At 45.4% G+C, this 18,023-nt stretch overlaps 2 protein-coding genes across 6 annotated transcripts in view; one reads left to right on the plus strand and one right to left on the minus strand.

Annotated features, from left to right (window-relative positions):
• The window catches only part of LOC130112531 (amyloid beta precursor protein binding family B member 2-like), a 72,954-nt gene extending 60,052 nt beyond the window's left edge, over positions 1-12,902 (minus strand). For 4 of the 5 annotated variants that reach the window (XM_056279945.1, XM_056279944.1, XM_056279943.1 and 1 more), the window contains exon 1: positions 12,649-12,902. The gene's annotated coding sequence lies outside the window, so the exon portion shown is untranslated. The other variant, XM_056279942.1, reaches the window with a different exon arrangement.
• A 3,209-nt stretch (positions 12,903-16,111) lies between these two features.
• haspin (histone H3 associated protein kinase) overlaps positions 16,112-18,023 on the plus strand; it is a 56,288-nt gene continuing 54,376 nt past the window's right edge. Inside the window, 1 exon segment of the mRNA XM_056280509.1 lies at positions 16,112-16,861. Coding sequence (XP_056136484.1) covers positions 16,112-16,861 — 750 coding nt within the window.

Consider the following 18,023-nt stretch of genomic DNA (forward strand, 5'->3'; position numbering starts at 1 on the left):
AAAGTGACCTACTTAAATGCGGCCAAAAATGATGTCACAGTCACAAGGGGCCATAAAGTTGACTTGTCAAGGAGGAGATTATGCAATGAAGAAAGATGGAAACGTAAATTCCCCTCAGCCTTCCTCTAGTATGCTCTTGAGTGTTGCACAGAGGGAGATTGTAAAATCGCTTAAAACCAGTCCATGGAAACATAACTGACAGACATTTATACATTTTTGGGACTTTTCAACACTCAAAAGGATTAGATTAACATTTGGCTAGAAATATGTGCAATGATGGAAACAGCGAACACACAATTTTGCCAGCCACTATATCTCATTACACTATCATAGCATGCAACACTTTTTTTTTTTTTTGCCAGTCTCTCGTTCTATTAATCTCTATTAACCGCCAGACTTTCAACGGTTTCCTCTTTCAAGTTTAAGGGTATGATCATTGTCTTACTTTTAGGATATCTCTCCTTCATGTTATATAGCCAAAACTTACATACTGTATTTCTATATTTTTTTCCATCTTTAAGGATATATTGTTCATAACTGATATGAACTCAAAAGGGATCTTTAAAAGGACCAATCATGGGCATCCGGGTAGCATAGTGGTCTATTCCGTTGCCTACCAAATGGGGATTGCCGGTTTGGATCCCCGTGTTACCTCCGGATTGGTCGGGCGTCCCTACAGACACAATTGGCCGTGTCTTCGGGTGGGAAGCCGGTTGTGGGTATGTGTCCTGGTCGCTGCACTAGCGCCTCCTCTGGCCAGTCGGGGCGCCTGTTCAGGGGGGAGGGGGAACTGGGGGGGATAGCGTGATCCTCCCACGCGCTATGTCCCCCTGGCGAAACGCCTCACTCTCAGGTGAAAAGAAGCGGCTGGCAACTCCACATGTATCGGAGGAGATATGTGGTAGTCTGCAGCCCTCCCTGGATCAGCAGAGGGAGTGGAGCAGCGGAAGAGTGGGATAATTGGCCGGATACAATTGGGAGGAAAAAGGGGGGGAAAAAAAAGGACCAATCATCATCATCTTTGGGCTTTGCACTTATATAATCATAGCACGCCATGCTTGGTTGCTAGAATGTTGTTGCTTTTTCAATATACATGATAAGAAATCATACTTTATGAAAAGTCACAACTCTTTCTATTTACATGCTCTCTCTCTCTTTCCCTTTCTCTTCTCTAACATAACACACACACACACACATACAAGTACACACATATAATGTGTGTAAGGTCAAGGTGAGGGCAGAGGCAGTAGCGACTGGATGTCCTATATATATATATAGTAGGGATGTGGCAGGACATCCGAGAGGACAAGGAAGTCTAGACACAAACAGCACTGCTCTTACTCACATTGCATTTGCCTATAAGTGCATGTTTTTGCTTGTGTGTGTGTGTGTGTGTGTGTGTGTGTGTGTGTGTGTGTGTGCGTGCGTGCGTGCGTGCGTGCATGCGTGCGTGCGTGCGTGCGTGCGCGGGGTCACACATGCGTGTGTGCCCATGCGTCTAAAATAATCTAAAATAACAAAGTGAGAGAGAGAGAGACAGAAAATAGGGAAGGACATTGTTGAGAACAAGGGGTGTAAGAAAAAAAATGAGGAAAAGGGAGAGAGAGTGACTCATCAGAAAAGGAATGTCCCATCACTGCCAAAGACACCAGAGTCTGGAGTAGACGCGACTGCAGCTATATCCAGCGCCTCATATCATCCCCCTCTCTTATTCTCTTATTGCCCCCCCCCCCCTCTTAAACAGTCATTGCCTCTCTCATACAACCTCCCTACCGGTGGAGGCTGTTTCCCAATGTTAGTGAAGCCTTCTGCTCTGACTGAACACCCGTTTTGGACAGGCTGAATCAGCTAGCTAGCTAGCACAAGCTAAGCAGGGGCAATTAGACCCAGTTTAGTGCAAACAAACGTGCCCATGAATTTCAATTCGCTTATTTACTGTAAAAGGTGCTCAGTAAAAGGCAAATTCCAGTGCTGTCTGGTTTAATCAAGCTACACAACCCAATTAAATTCACTTTATTCCGACTTTATCCAACCCAAGTTCATTTGGCGAAACAAGAAACTAGGAAAAAATTATTCAAATATTTTAAGCGTTTCTGATTAAGAGACCATAAATGACACCTAGTTCATACTTCATAATTTCCTAACCACAGCTGCTGGCTTAATCTCGCGTCCCCCACAGGGCATAATGTCATTACCGCGAGACACTCATCCGAACTGCTCGTCCTGGGACCAAAACCACTGTTGGTATAATTACACATTCCTACCACCCGTCACTGTCCACTCATCACAAAGAAATATCGCGCCTTGCCGGTAGAATGAGGATTTCTCAATTCCCAGTGACTAATCTCGTCAAACGAGGGAACAGTAACTACAGTCGGTTCTGTGACTGTTATTTACCTCGTGCTTGACCATAGAGACCATAAAACTCCCATTTGGATTTTATTATTTTGTCTCGGATATTTAACACTGGCTGCAAAACCACTTTTGATATTGATGAAACTTAACGTTGGCTTTTTGAAAAAAAAATCAGGGCCAAATTGCCCTGATATCCAACACATCTGTTGGTAAAAACTTTTGTGAACGCAGTAATGAGGGGATTCAGCTTCTAAAAGCACATGTTTATCACAGTTTCGAAGCCTAGCTGTGACATGGCAATGTTTAGAAATTGGTCAGGAAATATTTTGAATCAGCATAATATAAAACCGTTCATAAGAACCCTTAAAGAACACCAGAATTAGCCAGTGACACCATTTCAGTGTTTAAAAGAATGAGACCAAAGATGAATGCGTCAACCACTGGCTGTAATTATGTAGATTACTGAAAAATTACAACAGGGGTTTATACCAACGCAGCATTTACCGATTATCCTCCATAATTAGTGGAACAAGATGATGCAATAAATTCATCAAACACTGATCATTGACACTAATACAGTAATTATAGGTAGGATGGGGGTTTTCTTTCAATTCCATATTACATTTCCTAATATAAGTGTACTCCGATTATATCCTGTCCAGCTACTTCATGGCTTCACTCTTCTGCTCACTCAACAACCGTATTAGAAAGGAACATTTGTCTTGCCCCTGGAGGGAAAATTAGACATGGAGGGAGGATATGATAAGTCAACAGAGCTGTACCAACTCAGAGCCGGGCCTTGTTCTAAGATAGTACGGCTGAAATACCCGGACTCACTGCAGTACACTAATTAGTCTGGCACCTGGGGCCCTGGCCTTTACAGGCTCTTTCATCACATTCTATCTTTTGTGGTGTTATCAGTGTGTGTGTGTGTGTGTGTGTGTGTGTGTGTGTGTGTGTGTGTGTGTGTGTGTGTGTGTGTGTGTGTGTGTGTGTGTGTGTGTGTGTGTGTGTGTGTGTGTGTGTGTGTGTGTGTGCGTGATTGAGGAGGAAAGAAAGAAAAGGAGGGAGGTCATACACACAAAGGTCATATACAATGTTACAATTTTATTTAGCGGATGCTTTTATCCAAAGCGACGTACATCTGAGAGTTAATACAATACAAGCAGGGATCTAGTCAGGAGGCGACAACGCAAGTAAGTGCCAAAAAACTAGGTTCAAGTCCGATAGGACATAGGTGTCAACAGGCATTGCACAAAGACAATGCATAGGGTGCACAGAAGCAGTTTTTTTTTAATATTAATATCATCAGGTGTGGAGGTGTTCGACAAAGAGCTCGGTCTTTAGCGTCTTCCTAAAGATGGAGAGGGACTCAGTGGATCGAATGGAGTTTGATAACTCATTCCACCACCGGGGAACTACAGAAGAGAAGAGTCTGCCTTCTGAGTTAGGGCCCCGTTGTGTCGGAAGTGCCAGGTGCCTTTCATTGGCAGAGTGTAGTGAGCGGGACTGAGTGTAGACCTGAATGAGGGAGTTCAGGTAGGCGGGAGCCATTTTTGTAAGCGAGCATTAAGGTTTTGAATTTGATGCGGGCAGCAACTGGGAGCCAGCAGAGGGATATGAACAGCAGAGTGACATATGTTGTCTTGGGTTAATTTGAAAGTGCATGCAGGGAGACCTGCCAGTAAGGAGTTGCAGTAGTCACTGCATGATATTACAACAGCCTGTACCAGGAGTTGTGCAGCATACTCAGACAGGTAGGGTCTAATTTTCCTGATGTTGTACAGGGCAAATCGGCACAACTGAGCAATCAAGGCCACGTGAACCTTAAAGGTTAGTTGGTCATCAATCGTGACACCCAGGTTCCGGGCAGACTTTGTGGGCATGAGTTGGGTTGATCCGAACTGGATATTAATATGCTGTTGTAAGGATGGACTGTCTGGGATGACAAGGAGCTCAGTCTTAGATAGGTTAAGCTGAAGGTGGTGTTCTTTCATCCATGCAGAGATATCAGCAAGGCATGATGATACAATATCCGTGTGAGGTCATCTGGCGGGAATGATAGGAAGAGCTGGGTACTGTCAGCGTAGCAATGGTATGAGAAACCATGGGAGCAGATGATTGCACCAAGTGACATGGTGTAGAAGAGAAGGGGACCGAGCACTGACCCTTGAGGTACCCCTGTGGATAAGCCATGCGGTTTGGACACTTCTCCCCTCCAAGATACTCTAAAAGATCTCCCCAAGAGGTAGGACATGAACCAGCGCAGGGTAGATCCTGAGATACCAAGGTCAGTGAGTGTGCACAGGAGGATTTGGTGGTTAACCATGTCAAAGGCAGCTGACAGATCTAGCAGCAATAAAGCTGAAGACTGACCAGCAGCTCTAACCAAATGCAGTGATTCTATTACCTACAGGAGTGCAGTCTCGGTAGAGTGACCCCGCTTAAAGCCAGACTGATTTAGATCATACAGATTGTTCTCAGAAAGGAATTCCAACTTGGTTAAAGACCGTGCACTCCAGTATTTTTGAAAAAAAGGGTAGGAGTGAAACCGGTCTGTAGTTTTCAACCTGGGCTAGGTTGAGTGTAGGTTTTTTGAGCAGCAGGGTAACTCGAGCTTGCTTAAATGCGGTGGGGAACACACCCGTTGTAAGCAAGGAGTTGATGATGTGTGTGACTGCGGGGTTAAGTGTGGGGGAAATGGTCTGTAGGAGGTTGGATGGTATCGGGTCCAGTGTACAGGTAGTGGGACAAGAGTCCAGCAGAAGCTTGGAGACTGGACACTCACCTCATTCTCCCCCCTGGTCAGGGGGGAGAATGAGGTCAGTGAGACACTGTTAGCTGGCAGCAGCAGACAGCATTGGTCAGGCTCAGAGAACTGGTTACTGATGGCAGAAACCTTATCAGTAAAGTACGAGGTGAACATGTCAGCAATGAGTAGAGTGGAGGTCAGAGGAGGAGGCGGATTGAGGAGTGAGTTAAAAGCAAAAAACATTTTTCGAGCATCAGTGGCGCGACAGAGCTTGTTCTGATAGTAAGTGGTCTTAGCCGGTTTTTTTTTTTTATTTTCCCCCTTTTTCTTCCCAATTGTATCCAGCCAATTACCCCATTCTTCCGAGCTGTCCTGGTCACTGCTCCACCCCCTCTGCCGATCCGGGGAGGGCTGCAGAATACCACATGCCTCCTCCGATACAAGTGGAGTCACCAGCCGCTTCTTTTCACCTGACAGTGAGGAGTTTCACCAGGGGGACATAGCGCATGGAGGTATCATGCTTCCCCCCCCCAGCCCCCCCCGAAAAGGCACCCCGACCGACCAGAGGAGGCGCTAGTGCAGCGACCAGGACACATACCCACATCTGGCTTCCCACCCGCAGACACGGCCAATTGTGTCTGCAGGGATGCCTGACCAGGCCGGAGGTATCACGGGGATTCAAACTAGCGATCCCTGTGTTGGTAGGCAACGGAGTAGACTGATGCTAGGAGACACTGGTAGTAATTGAGGTCAGTGGACTCTGGTTTTATGCCATTTTCTCTATGCCGCTCTTAGCCCTGCCCTTTAGTCTGATGACCTCAGTGAGCCATGGACTACGGGGGCATTACGAGCAGGTCTGGATGCTAGAGGGCAGAGATAGTTAAGAGAGGAGGCTAGTGAGGAACACAGTGTGTCTGTAGCCTCATTGACAGGGAGTGGAGATTCATTATGAGGAGACATGGGAGCCAAGACCTCACTGGAGAGGTGGGTCGGTGTAAGGGACCGGAAGTTTTGGCGGAAGGAGACTCATTGTGGAGGAACATGAGGATGTTCCAGTAAGGAGGCCGTAAATTGAATAAAGAAGTGGTCTGAGAGATGTAGGGGGGTGACAGTCAGATTTGCTGTGGAACAGTTCCAAGTCAAAATCAGATCAAGACTATTGCCCGCTTTGTGTGTGGGAGGGGTGGGGACCTATCTGAGGTCAAAGGAGGACAGGAGAGACAGGAAGTCACTTGCTTGGGATTTATCAGAAAGGATATTCATGTCTCCCATGACAATCAGTGGTGTGTCATCGTCAGGAACGGCTGAGAGTAACATGTCTAATTCAACTACAAAGTTCCCCAGTTGACACCCTGGTAGGCAGTATATAACAACCGTAAATAGCTTAATAGGAGTAGTAACCATTATTGCATGGTATTCATATTCATATTAGGCAGAAAACCTTCATGAAGCCAAAATGAGTGTTGTGGGTATGTATGTGAGTGTGCAGCAATGTTGAGAAGGTCACATCAGAATCATGTAAACTTGAAAGATCAGAGAGAAATGTGTGCCGATGTATGTGCGTGTGTGCGTGTGTGTGTATGGGTGTATGTTTGTGTATGGGTGGGTGGGGTTTGTGGTGCTTCATTTAAAAAGAAGAAAAACGTATTTAACCTCTCCCGCTTTCCTGGGTTATTTTAATGTGAGGAATATCATGCATATCGACAACCAATTCACAGAGAAAACTTGACAGCTAGGAGATGCCGAGACAGAATACACTGAAAACACACACACAAACCCACACAACGAGAGAGAGAGACAGAGGGAGAGGAAAACAAAGGCACCATGTAAAACTGAGTGAGAGGAGGCAGTAAGGAATGAATTTGTGTGTGAGATGATTGGGGGGGGGGGGTATAATTCAGTTTCACACCCTACAGGATGAACAGGGCCTCTCTACTCCTTCACTGTTCAAACACACCTCACGGCTGTCTGCTCCCTGCAACAACAGTACACACCACAAACTCTCACTCAGTCACTCACTCTTTCTCTCTCACACACACTGATACTGGGACAATTACTCTGTTGAGGGGCATGGATTGGGGCTGACAGGGAAAACGAAGGAAAAACAGGCATGGAAAAAAAAATCACTGGCGAAAGGACACGAGCACAGCCCAGTACCCACCACCACACAAACACAAAAACACAAACACACAAAAAACACAGCATTTTCGTTCTTTTGCCAATTTGACAGCCTGAGATTAATCAAATCTCTGCTGTCCTTAATTCATCACTCATCTGTCCAATCTGAAATGACCTCGCGTGCACGCACGCACACACGCACACACACACACACACACACACACAGTTGTTTGGTCAAGGGCGGGCTGGTTGTATTGTTTCACAGGGGAAGTGGGTTGGTGATAACAGATCTCGTTACTCCTTATCTGATTGCTCACACAAACCCACACTCATAAACATGCACATGCATTCACAAAGTAGGCATGTTTATGCGTGCAAACTTTGATCTTGCATTCTTTCCCATTAGCTTTCTGTTGCCATACATGACCCTGAATATACACAGACACATTGGTTCTGGGGAGCCCTGGTATACTCAGAGTCCTATGAAGACATGCACTTCAGCTAGTCATACAGAAGGAAAGATCACAGCCTTTGGTGTTGGCTTTCTGTGCACTTCAAAGAACTACACCGATTTACCTACAAATATGTAGGAATAGACACTACTCCTCACCCTCTGTGCTCTAACTTTGTTAGGCTTATATCTATGCCGGCTCCAAAAGCAACAAGGCCTACACTGATCAGCCAAAACATTAAAACCACTGACAGGTAAGTGAATTACATTGATTATCTCATTACAGTGGCACCTGTCAAGGGGTGGGATATATTAGGCAGCAAGTCAACAGTCAGTTCTTGAAGTTGATGTGTTAGAAGCAGGAAACATGGGCAAGTGTAAGGATCTGAGCAACTTTGACAAGGGCCAAATTGTGATGGCTAGATAACTGGGTCAGAGCATCTCCAAAACGGCAGGTCTTGTGGGGTGTTCCCAGTATGCAGTGGTCAGTACCTACCAAAAGTGGTCCAAGGAAGGACAACCAGTGAACCGGCAACAGGGTGATGGGCACCAAAGGCTCACTGATGTGCTTAGGGAGTGAAGGCTAGTCCTTCTGGTCTAACCCCACGGAAGAGCTACTGTAGTGCAAACTACTGAAAAAAAGTTAATGCTGGCTATGATAGAAAGGTGTCAGAACACACAGTTCATCACATCCTGCTGTGTATAGGGCAGTGTAGCAGATGACCAGTCAGAGTGCCCATGATGACTCCTGTCTACTGTGAAATGGGCATTTGAGCATCAGAACTGGACCATAGAGCAATGCAAGAAGGTGGCCTGGTCTGATGAATCACGTTTCCTTTTACATCATGTGGACGGCCGGGTCTGTGTTCGTCATTTACCTGGGGAAGAGATGGCACCAGGATGCACTATGGAAATAAGGCAAACCGGCAGAGGCAGTGTGATGCTCTGGGCAATGTCTCCTGGGAAACCTTGGCTCCTGACATTCATGTGGATGTTACTTTAACACGTACCACCTACCTAAACATTGTTACAGACCAAGTACAGCCTTTCATGACAATGGTATTCCCTGATGGCAGTGGCCTCTTTCAGCAGGATAATGTGCCCTGCCACACTGCAAAAATTGTGCAGAAATGGTTTCAGGAACATGACAAAGAGTTTAAGGTGTTGTTCTGGCCTTCAAATTCCCCAGATCTCAATCCAATCGAGCATCTGTGGGATATGCTGGAAAAACAAGTCGGATCCAAGGAAGCCCCACCTCACAAATTACAGGACTTAAAGGATCTGCTGCCAACATCTTGGTGTCAGATACCAGAGAACACCTTCAGAGGTCCGATGGAATCCATGCCTTGACGGGTCAGAGCTGTTTTGGTAGCACGAGGGGGACCTACACAATATTAGACAGGTGGTTTTAATGTTTTGGCTGATCGGTGTAGGTCCAGACTTTTCATTCAACTGGCCCTAACATGGCAGAATGAACTCCATCAGAATTACAAACAAACTCACAAAGTTTCTTTAAGAAAGTGCTGAAACTTTCATTTTCTAGGTGCATCTTAACCCTAAGCACAACTCTTAAACTGATTTGTGACATTGTCCAACTACTATGAATTATTTACTACTACAATCTGAATTACTTTCCACTCCTACCTGCTCTTGACATGACATGTGCTCTTGGCTATGACATGTCTGTGATAGTATGTGGCATTGTCAAGATACTATGTAATTTGAATTTCCGAGCACTCCCTTCTGATGCCTATGATATGATTATCATTTACTGCTCCATACTGCCTGTTGTTGACACACAAATCTATCTGCTAATTGCTGACTCTCTTCTATGTTGCTTTGGATAAACTTGCCTGCTAAATGAGAAAATTTACATTTAAATGTCTGAATTGCATACAGACACAAGCACACATGCTCAGTGTGTGTGGTCAGCTGGATTAGACTAAGCTATATTTTAAGGGTTTTCCAGGGGCACCTAAGATATATCATATATTATTATATTATATTATATATATATATTATATATTATTTAGGAGTCTAGCATGCTTGCAGTTTTGCAAAGTGACAATTTACACTGTTTGACTGCTTATTTTTAATATTGTGTTTGCATGTGCAACACATGCAAATGCACATGTGCCTATTCAATATCAGTTTTAAGAGCGGTGACAGCAGCTCCCTTACCAGAATGGGGCCATCTTGAAAAGCTGTACCACTGCAAGACCTTTTATAATACCAAGCAAACAAACACACACACACACACACACACACACACACACACACACACACACACACACACTTATGCAAACAAGCACAAACAGCACTTGGCCTAAAACTTGGCCTGTAAGTCAGAGTCACTTTTTCCATAGTCAGCAACTCCTGATGTTTAGTAGAAATGCTAGCCTGAAAAAAGAGAGAGAGGGAGGAGAGAGAGAGCAATATGGGGGGAATGAGTAGAGAAGAAAGTAAATAAAGAGGGAGAGAGCGAGAGTGGTATGAGGAAACGGTGCAGGAGAGGGAGAGAGGAAAAGTTGGAGGGAGGGCCAGAATATAAACCAACAGCAGCCCAAAAGCCCTCCACAATTAGCAGTGACATCATGTTCCTACACTCACACACAAACACATGCACGTACAACAACACACACACAAAACACTGCATGCCACAGTTTGGAGAATGAGCCGACGGAGATGGAGATGGGGATAAGGGGAGGAAGAGTCAGAGTTACAGTGCACTTTTTTAACTGTGGTGGCGCAGTGACTGATTCATTCTTGCACAAATTAACTCACCAAACCAATGCAATTGCAATAGTCTTATAGTAAATAACAACCGCAACCACTATAAATTGGTGAATACTGGTTTGTTTACCACTGGAATGTGTTCAACAAACAGCAAGCAATGTATCAGGACCACACATTTTGAATCTGACATATTGAGCATATTGAGAGTTTTCATTCTATGTTTCTACCTTTGTCTCTACTTAATATAATATGTAATTCCTTATAAACACTTCCTGTACATGCACAGAAATACAGACGGAAAGGTATTGTGTGTCGACGAGAGAGGAGGGCACGGGAGTAAAAGACAGAGGGAGTGAGTGACAAGGGACAGACACACAGAGAGGGAGAGAGAGAGAGAGAGAGAGAGAGAGAGAGAGAGAGAGAGAGAGAGAGAGAGAGAGAGAGAAAAACCTCACTGGTACGGTCCAACAACAGTAGCAGGGTCCTTAGGTAATGGATGTTATTGTCAACAATTTGAGTCTCTTCTCCCTCCCGAGGCACCGGCATATTAGATATGCTCAGTCGGAAGTTGTTTCACTCTTATTACACAAGAAGTCAAGTCCTCGTGGAAGTTTGAGCAACATTCCCTCACCGAGTGTGAATAGCTTTGAATGACAAAGTAAAGTAATAAGTAAAATATTGTAGCTCTCTCTTTCTCCCTTTCTCCCTTCTAAATACAGATTAATTACTTGATGGAGTTGATGATTTTAACGATTGACATAGCGGTTCGGATAATGGATGGATGGACATAGAGATCCAACAATTGGCCACAGTATCAATAATTATTTTGCAAACGGTGAATTCTGTACTCGCCCACAATTATCTGATAACTATCTTTGACACCCCTCCCCCTGAAATGAAAAGAGGAACATTCTATCACAAGAATCATTCTCTTGGTTTCTTTTCATTCTAAAATTCTTAAAGCAAGAAACATGACAGGGAATTAAGTGGCTCCGTGTTTGTATAAAACAAACAGGCCTGTTATCTCACAGGCATGGCAGAAATTACCCAACAAGGGTGGAAACAATTAGCTTGTCGAGGCAAGCCAGCACCATGCACCAATACAAGCGACGATCTGCTCTGCAGCCTTTAACCCCGGGGCCTGCACAACTTGTGACCTCAGTCTACAGCACTATACATGACTGAAGTCACTACTCTCCTGTCTATCTGCATGTTTGACAATGAACACCATTATCATTATCACTTCAACCCTGACCTAACTTCATACTGATAGCCGGGGCAACACGACGGCTACTGATGAGAGTTGCAGGCCGTTGTGGATGGTGGGTAAATCAAAGTAAAGAATCAGAAAGACGTTATTACATCTTACTCTGCGAGCCTTCTTTGTGTACACGTAGTATGCTCTCTGATGCGCTCTCATATTCTCTGACTCACTTCGTCGCTAACTAACGCACCCCTTTACCCAAGGCTACTGCCTACTGACAAACAAGCTCACTTCACAAACTGAAAGCCCCGATAAAAAACTACGCACTTGATCGAAATCAAATCATCTACGAGATACAATTTTGAATAAAACGTTAGATGACCACTCGGCGCAGGCGAAACAAACGACTTCAGGGGCCAAACCAGTACAGCTCCAAATTGACGACAGGCCTCCTAGATGAGGACAACCAAGTTGCCAGTGTCTAAAGATCAAACTTAATTGCCATTACTTTGCACATTTGATTTAAATGACATTCAGTCGTTTTCCTCCAACCCTCCCCGAAAATCGCAATCGTTATGTGCGGTAACCCCACAGCTAAAGGAAGCGGTCAGTGGTCGGCTAATGGCTCCGATAACGTTGCAAGGGGAACACGCTTGTTTTGAGGTATGCTCCCTGACACAGCGGACTCCTCGTCCAATCCTGATAAAAGCAGATATCAAATCTGTCATGATATAAAGTCAAATTAAGTAACGTATGATTATAAATGCAGGACACCCCCCCCAACAGACACTATTCACCGCCGCAGCCTCCCATTCACTCCGCCCCCCCCACACCTTCTCGACTTCGCAACACAACGCCCCCCCCCCTCCCCATGCAATGCGTCGCCCAAAAAGAATATGAAAAAAGTTACTCACGTTACAGATTTATAATCATCCCCCTGCGACTAGCCATCTTAGGGCTGAGAAAACGGTTACGTATGCGACAGCCACCTTCAGCATTCAGGCGGAATTCCTAGCATACCACATCACTCACCTCCGGTGTTTTCACGTTACTGCTGCGTGATATTTTTCCTCCTCTCCGTCCCTCTCTCTCTCTCCCTCGGCTTGTTTCCGCACCTCCTTCCCTTCCCAGATGCCGCTGTTCTCCGTGGGGAACCGGGCGACGCTGCTCCGGAAGCAAACGCTCCTCCTCACTTCTCTGCGCGGCTTGTCGGGGAAACAATTCCTTACACTTTACTACACGCTAATAACAACCGTAATTACACGTTATCACGGTGAATGACAACGTCATCCCCCTTTTTTCCTCTCTCACGCTAAGTGTCTTGTTTTCGTCAGCCGTTTGGGAGGAGTCTGTGCGGAGGTGATGGTGGTCGTGTGTATAAAATCAAAGTAATACCACTCACCGGAGTGCAATTATTCCTTTGCGGATAAATGTAGGTCGATGATGTGTTGTCCCGAAATGACTTTCACTTTATATTAATGCAGGCCTGTCGTCGGGGTTGTACCAGTTTTAACTGTTTTTATTCATTCTCTCTCTCTCTCTCTCTCTCTCTCTCTCTCTCTCTCTCTCTCTCTCTCTCTCTCTCTCTCTCTCTCTCTCTCTCTCTCTCTCTCTCTCTCTCTCTCTCTCTGGTTCAAAGATTTTAACTCGTTTTTATTTAATTCCATTTTTTTGACTGAATGTCTGAGTCACTCCACTTAGCACGGCGGATCACAACGCTACTCGCGTTATACATCATATCAAACAACATTACAGAGGAAGCTACGTCTGTGCCAAATAACCTCATCTTCATTTACAGTGCAGGACTAGTAGTCTAATGAAGTGTGACTCCGCAAGTAGGCCTAACTGCTTCTGTTGCTCTTGTTTTGTCTATATTTGTCATGTGCAACGATTACTGAAAATGCAAATGATCAGAATGTTGTAAATAATGCATCTTTTACACAGCCTATTCGTTTGAACTCTACCTAGAGGAAAGGCCAAAAGTTTCATTGTAGCACAGATAATTGTAAATAATTGCGATGGGGGCTTTATTTAGCTTTTGCTGGTTTTAATGAATCACCGTTAGGCAATACGCTAACACTCATGTACCTTCCTCCGGAACTTCCTGAGGTCATCTAGCCCCTACATTTTTCCTGTATTCCCATTTATCACACAGTATATGCGCAAGCGCATTTGACTACCATATATCAATCCATCCATTATCTAAGCCTCTTATCCTGCTCTCATGGTTTCGGGAGTGCTGGAGCCTATCCCAGCAGTCATTGGGTGGCAGGCGGGGAGACACCCTGGACATGACAGTAGTATTTTATAATCGGTCTAGATAACCTTGGCTGAAATGACTTTCGTCCGTAGGGTGTCTGGGCTCAGCCTTAGAGATAGGGTGAGGAGCTCAGACATCCGGATGGAGCTTGGAGTAGAGCCACTGCTCCTTTGCATCGAGAGGAGTCAGTTGAAATGGTACGGGCATCTGATTAGGATGCCTCCTGTGCGCCTTCCTTTGGAGATTTACCGGGCACAGTCAACTGGGAGGAGACCCCGGGGTAGACCCAGAACTCGCTGGAGGGTCTACATGTCCAATCTGGCCTGGGAACGCCTTGGGATCCCCCAGGAGGAGCTGGAGGGCGTTGCTGGGGAGAGGGACGTCTGGAGTGCCCTACTTAGCTTGCTGCCAACATTTCAAATCGACACATCCTTTTCGCGGATATTTTCCATGCCTTTTGCTTGCACATGACAGTAGTTGTTCGCAAAAGGCCATACAGGCATGGGCAACTGGCGGCCCGCGGGCCGCATTCGGCCCCCGTCTTCACTCAGTACAGCCCTCAGGTTAATTTCCAAATATCAATAAATTGTTGGTTTCACAGGAGTTGGAAGCAAGCGGGCCATTTGACCCCATCTGAGCTGGATCCCAATTGTAATTGTACTGTCCAGTGGTAGAGGGCGCTCCCTTGAAACACAAGACGCCTGTAGCCAAGCAATTGCTTGCAGAAGCTCTCATCTTGGTATCGGCCGGCCTCTTCCACAACGACACGGGTTTTTTTTTTTTCATGGTGATTGTGGTCGCGTGGCTTGGGTGTTTGGCTGTTCCGGTGGCATCTGGACGGTGCTTGGCATCATGCACATCATATTCTTCATAAAATGTATAATTCCATTATAATTCTGTTATCCTCTTTCAATTTTGTATTCTGTAAATTGTGTAACACAACATCCATTACACGATGTCCGTCTTGGGAGAGAGATCCCTCCTCTGTTGCTCTCCCTGAGGTTTCTTCCTATTTTTCCCCCTCCATGTTCGTCATGGCATTCTTATTTTAGTGTGATTCGTGGTGATTTTGCGTCAATTAGAGGCTTCCCTTAAAATAGAAATTATTTCGTAAATACGTGGTTTTTATTTTGAAATGTTGTATTCACTTTTTAACGGTCAAAGTTCATTCTAATTCAGTCGATTGACAGAAGTTGTGCGATTAAGCTGTTGTCTAGGAAATCTTTAAATTGCTTACCAACCCTCTTGAAAGCGTTCATGCCTTGGGAAGGCTTTGCTTGTAAGTGTTGACTTAGAAATGTATTTAAGAATATATCAATAGAATGTTTTGAATACTCGTTTAAATCGTGTTAGCTTCGAAAGCTATGCTATGTAACCTAGCTGATAGACTAGGCTAGTGCATATCTATTTGTATGGAAAAAAGAATAATACTCGATTGCTGAACTGAAGACAAGTAAAAGCCTGGAAACTACATCTTGCCTCTGAAATTCATTGGACGCGTTAGCCGTTAGTCTAGTTGAGCGAACGGGTGTGAAATGAGGACAGAACAGTAAAAAAAGAGACCTCACGGTGGGCAGAATTACCCAAGAAGAGTGGTCTTCAGCCCCAACACGTCTCACCATCTTCACCACTGCTCACGCTAGGCTCACAGTAGCACTGAATGACGGAAGTAAAGCAGGGATCTGAAGAAACACGGCGGTCCACTGTTGAAAGCAGGTCAGTCGCCTCTATAACTGTCACGTATCTGGAAAGACCCAAAAGCAGACGGGACAACCAGGTAAGGAAGAAATCAAGTCTTTATAGAAGTGGCAGATCCCAGGAGTTGGCTCAGTGGCAGGGAGACTGGCAGGCTTAAGTCCCGGAGAGCAGAGAGCAAAAAATCAGACAGGCAGGCAAAAATGCAAAAACTATGAACATCAGAGAATGCAGGCTAGGACTGGACGTGCAATAACCTTTAGGCAACAACCCATGAATAGCTATGTTCCACCGAAGACTGGTACACAGTGGAGGCTTCTTAAAGGTGAGGGTGGTTGCTTGATGGCCAGCAGGTGTGTTGATTGAAATCATGGACAGGTATGCTAGAGTGCAGGAGGAGGAGGAGTGAGCAGGCGTCAAGAGAGAGGGGTTGTGACAATAACCTCCAGCAGATCAACAACTAGCAGAACTGCTGCGGCTCACGCTAAAGGTGAAGCAGCTTGCGCACGAGATAACTTTGCTAAATCTGAATCAGAAATTATGATTGAAAAAGCCCACATAGAAGCAAGATTGAACACACTGAAGCATGAAAATGAGGTAGCAGCAGCCATTGATGAGGCTAGTGTGCTCGAAGCGGCAGCAGAAGAGTTTGAAAAAGGTGATAGACACTCAGTTATTGAAGATGCCACTGAAAGAACGCGCCAGTATGTTGAACACCAGCAACTGCCACCAGCTGAGAGCGTCAACCCTTATTCACAGCCCATAGAGCCTGTTGTTCACGTAATGAGACCTGGGACTCCCCCCAGACAACGCTTCACCACTCACGCAGTTACTTATGTCTCCAACATGAGGGATGAGAGCACTTCTAGGCCAGCGTCGCCTCAAAGGTCAAATAACCCGCTTCATCATCCTTCTCTGGCACAGCTGTCAGCCAACGCAGCTCAGCGCTCATCCAAAAGAGCTATTCTACAACGGCCACTAGATGGCACTGCTGAGATCACTGATGTCGCAAGATACTTGGCACGCAGAGATCTTATCAACTACTGGGCATGGAAGTTTTCTTTCCTTAATGCAACTAATGGATTGCAGCTCAGCGCCAGTGAAGAGCTGGACCTCCTCATTAAGTGGCTGGGGCAGGAATCTGCAAAACATATAAGGAGAATAAGAGCAGTGCATGTTAGTCATCCTCCTGCTGGATTAAGCAAAGCCTGGCAGCGTTTAGAAGAATGTTTTGGGGCTCCAGAGATCATTGAGAAATCACGCTTTGACAGGCTCATGAACTTTCCAAAGGTCAGTGGCAAAGATCCTGTGAAGTTAAGAGAGCTTGGTGATCTCCTGCAAGAGGTAGAAGCTGCCAAATTAGAGGGTCGCCTCCTTGGCCTAAGCTATCTCGACACTGCACGTGGTATCGCCCCAATAGTTGACAAGTTACCGCACAATATCCAAGAATGGTGGCTCTCTCAGGGTTTTCAGTATAAGGCTGACCATGGCGTGACCTTCCCTCCATTCTGGCTTCCTTCACCCCTCTTTCAAACCATCTATCTTCTCCGTCCAAAATGTGTACGTTGCTGTCCTCGAAGGAGTGTGTGGTGTTCCCAACACAGAATATTAACCAGTGTGGTTTTATTAGTTTTGAATATACACAGATCAATGTGATTGGTATTGAATAAGGTGGAGGTCATCTATTGGTTGTTCCTGAATAGTATATAAGGCAGAATCTCCACCAGGGCGTTCTCTTGGTACTCAACTCTACTCTGGATAGTTAGGTTGTTACAGTGTAATAATAAATATACTACGTTACTGTCATAAGTCTGCCGTGTGCACTTTCCAGTTATCTGCTTAAACAGCTTAGAACATTATTAGTGTTTCATACACGACAGTTTGGCGACGAGGATGGGATGTTTAAGTTGGAAGTCACAGAGTTAGCATGTCAAGCAGCTCCAGTGAGGCAGAAGTCAACGACGAACAACCAGAGAGACGTTCGGTGAGTGAAAGGACCGTCGAACAGAAGATGGCATTCGGTAAGCCAGAAGATTTCCACTTCGAGGCAGTGGCGCCCCCAAGGGGTGGCCAGGGGTGGCCACGGCCACCGTGATACTTTCCCTGGCCCCCCCCCCGCTGCCCCCCCAGCCACGAGTCGCATATGCAGAATATGCTTCTGATTATGCATAATATGCTTCTATCTGATATTTTACATTAGGTGCTGTTCATTTAAATCAATAATGTATATTTTTCTTAACTCTCATATTGACAGTTTTCAACTAGGCTATACAGTATACTACAACAGCATCATAGAATTCCCGAAATTCAGTCATGGTTTCTGGTTTTGGTGTGCCACCCCAAGATTTTCAGTGGCCCCATTTGGCCACCCCTATGAAAATTTTCTGGGGGCGCCACTGCTTCGAGGAAAGTGAGGAAAGTTTTGATAGTTATCGCCAGCGGTTAGAGCAGC

The sequence above is a fragment of the Lampris incognitus genome, chromosome 5 (assembly GCF_029633865.1).
Source record: "Lampris incognitus isolate fLamInc1 chromosome 5, fLamInc1.hap2, whole genome shotgun sequence".
Taxonomy (NCBI): domain Eukaryota; kingdom Metazoa; phylum Chordata; class Actinopteri; order Lampriformes; family Lampridae; genus Lampris; species Lampris incognitus.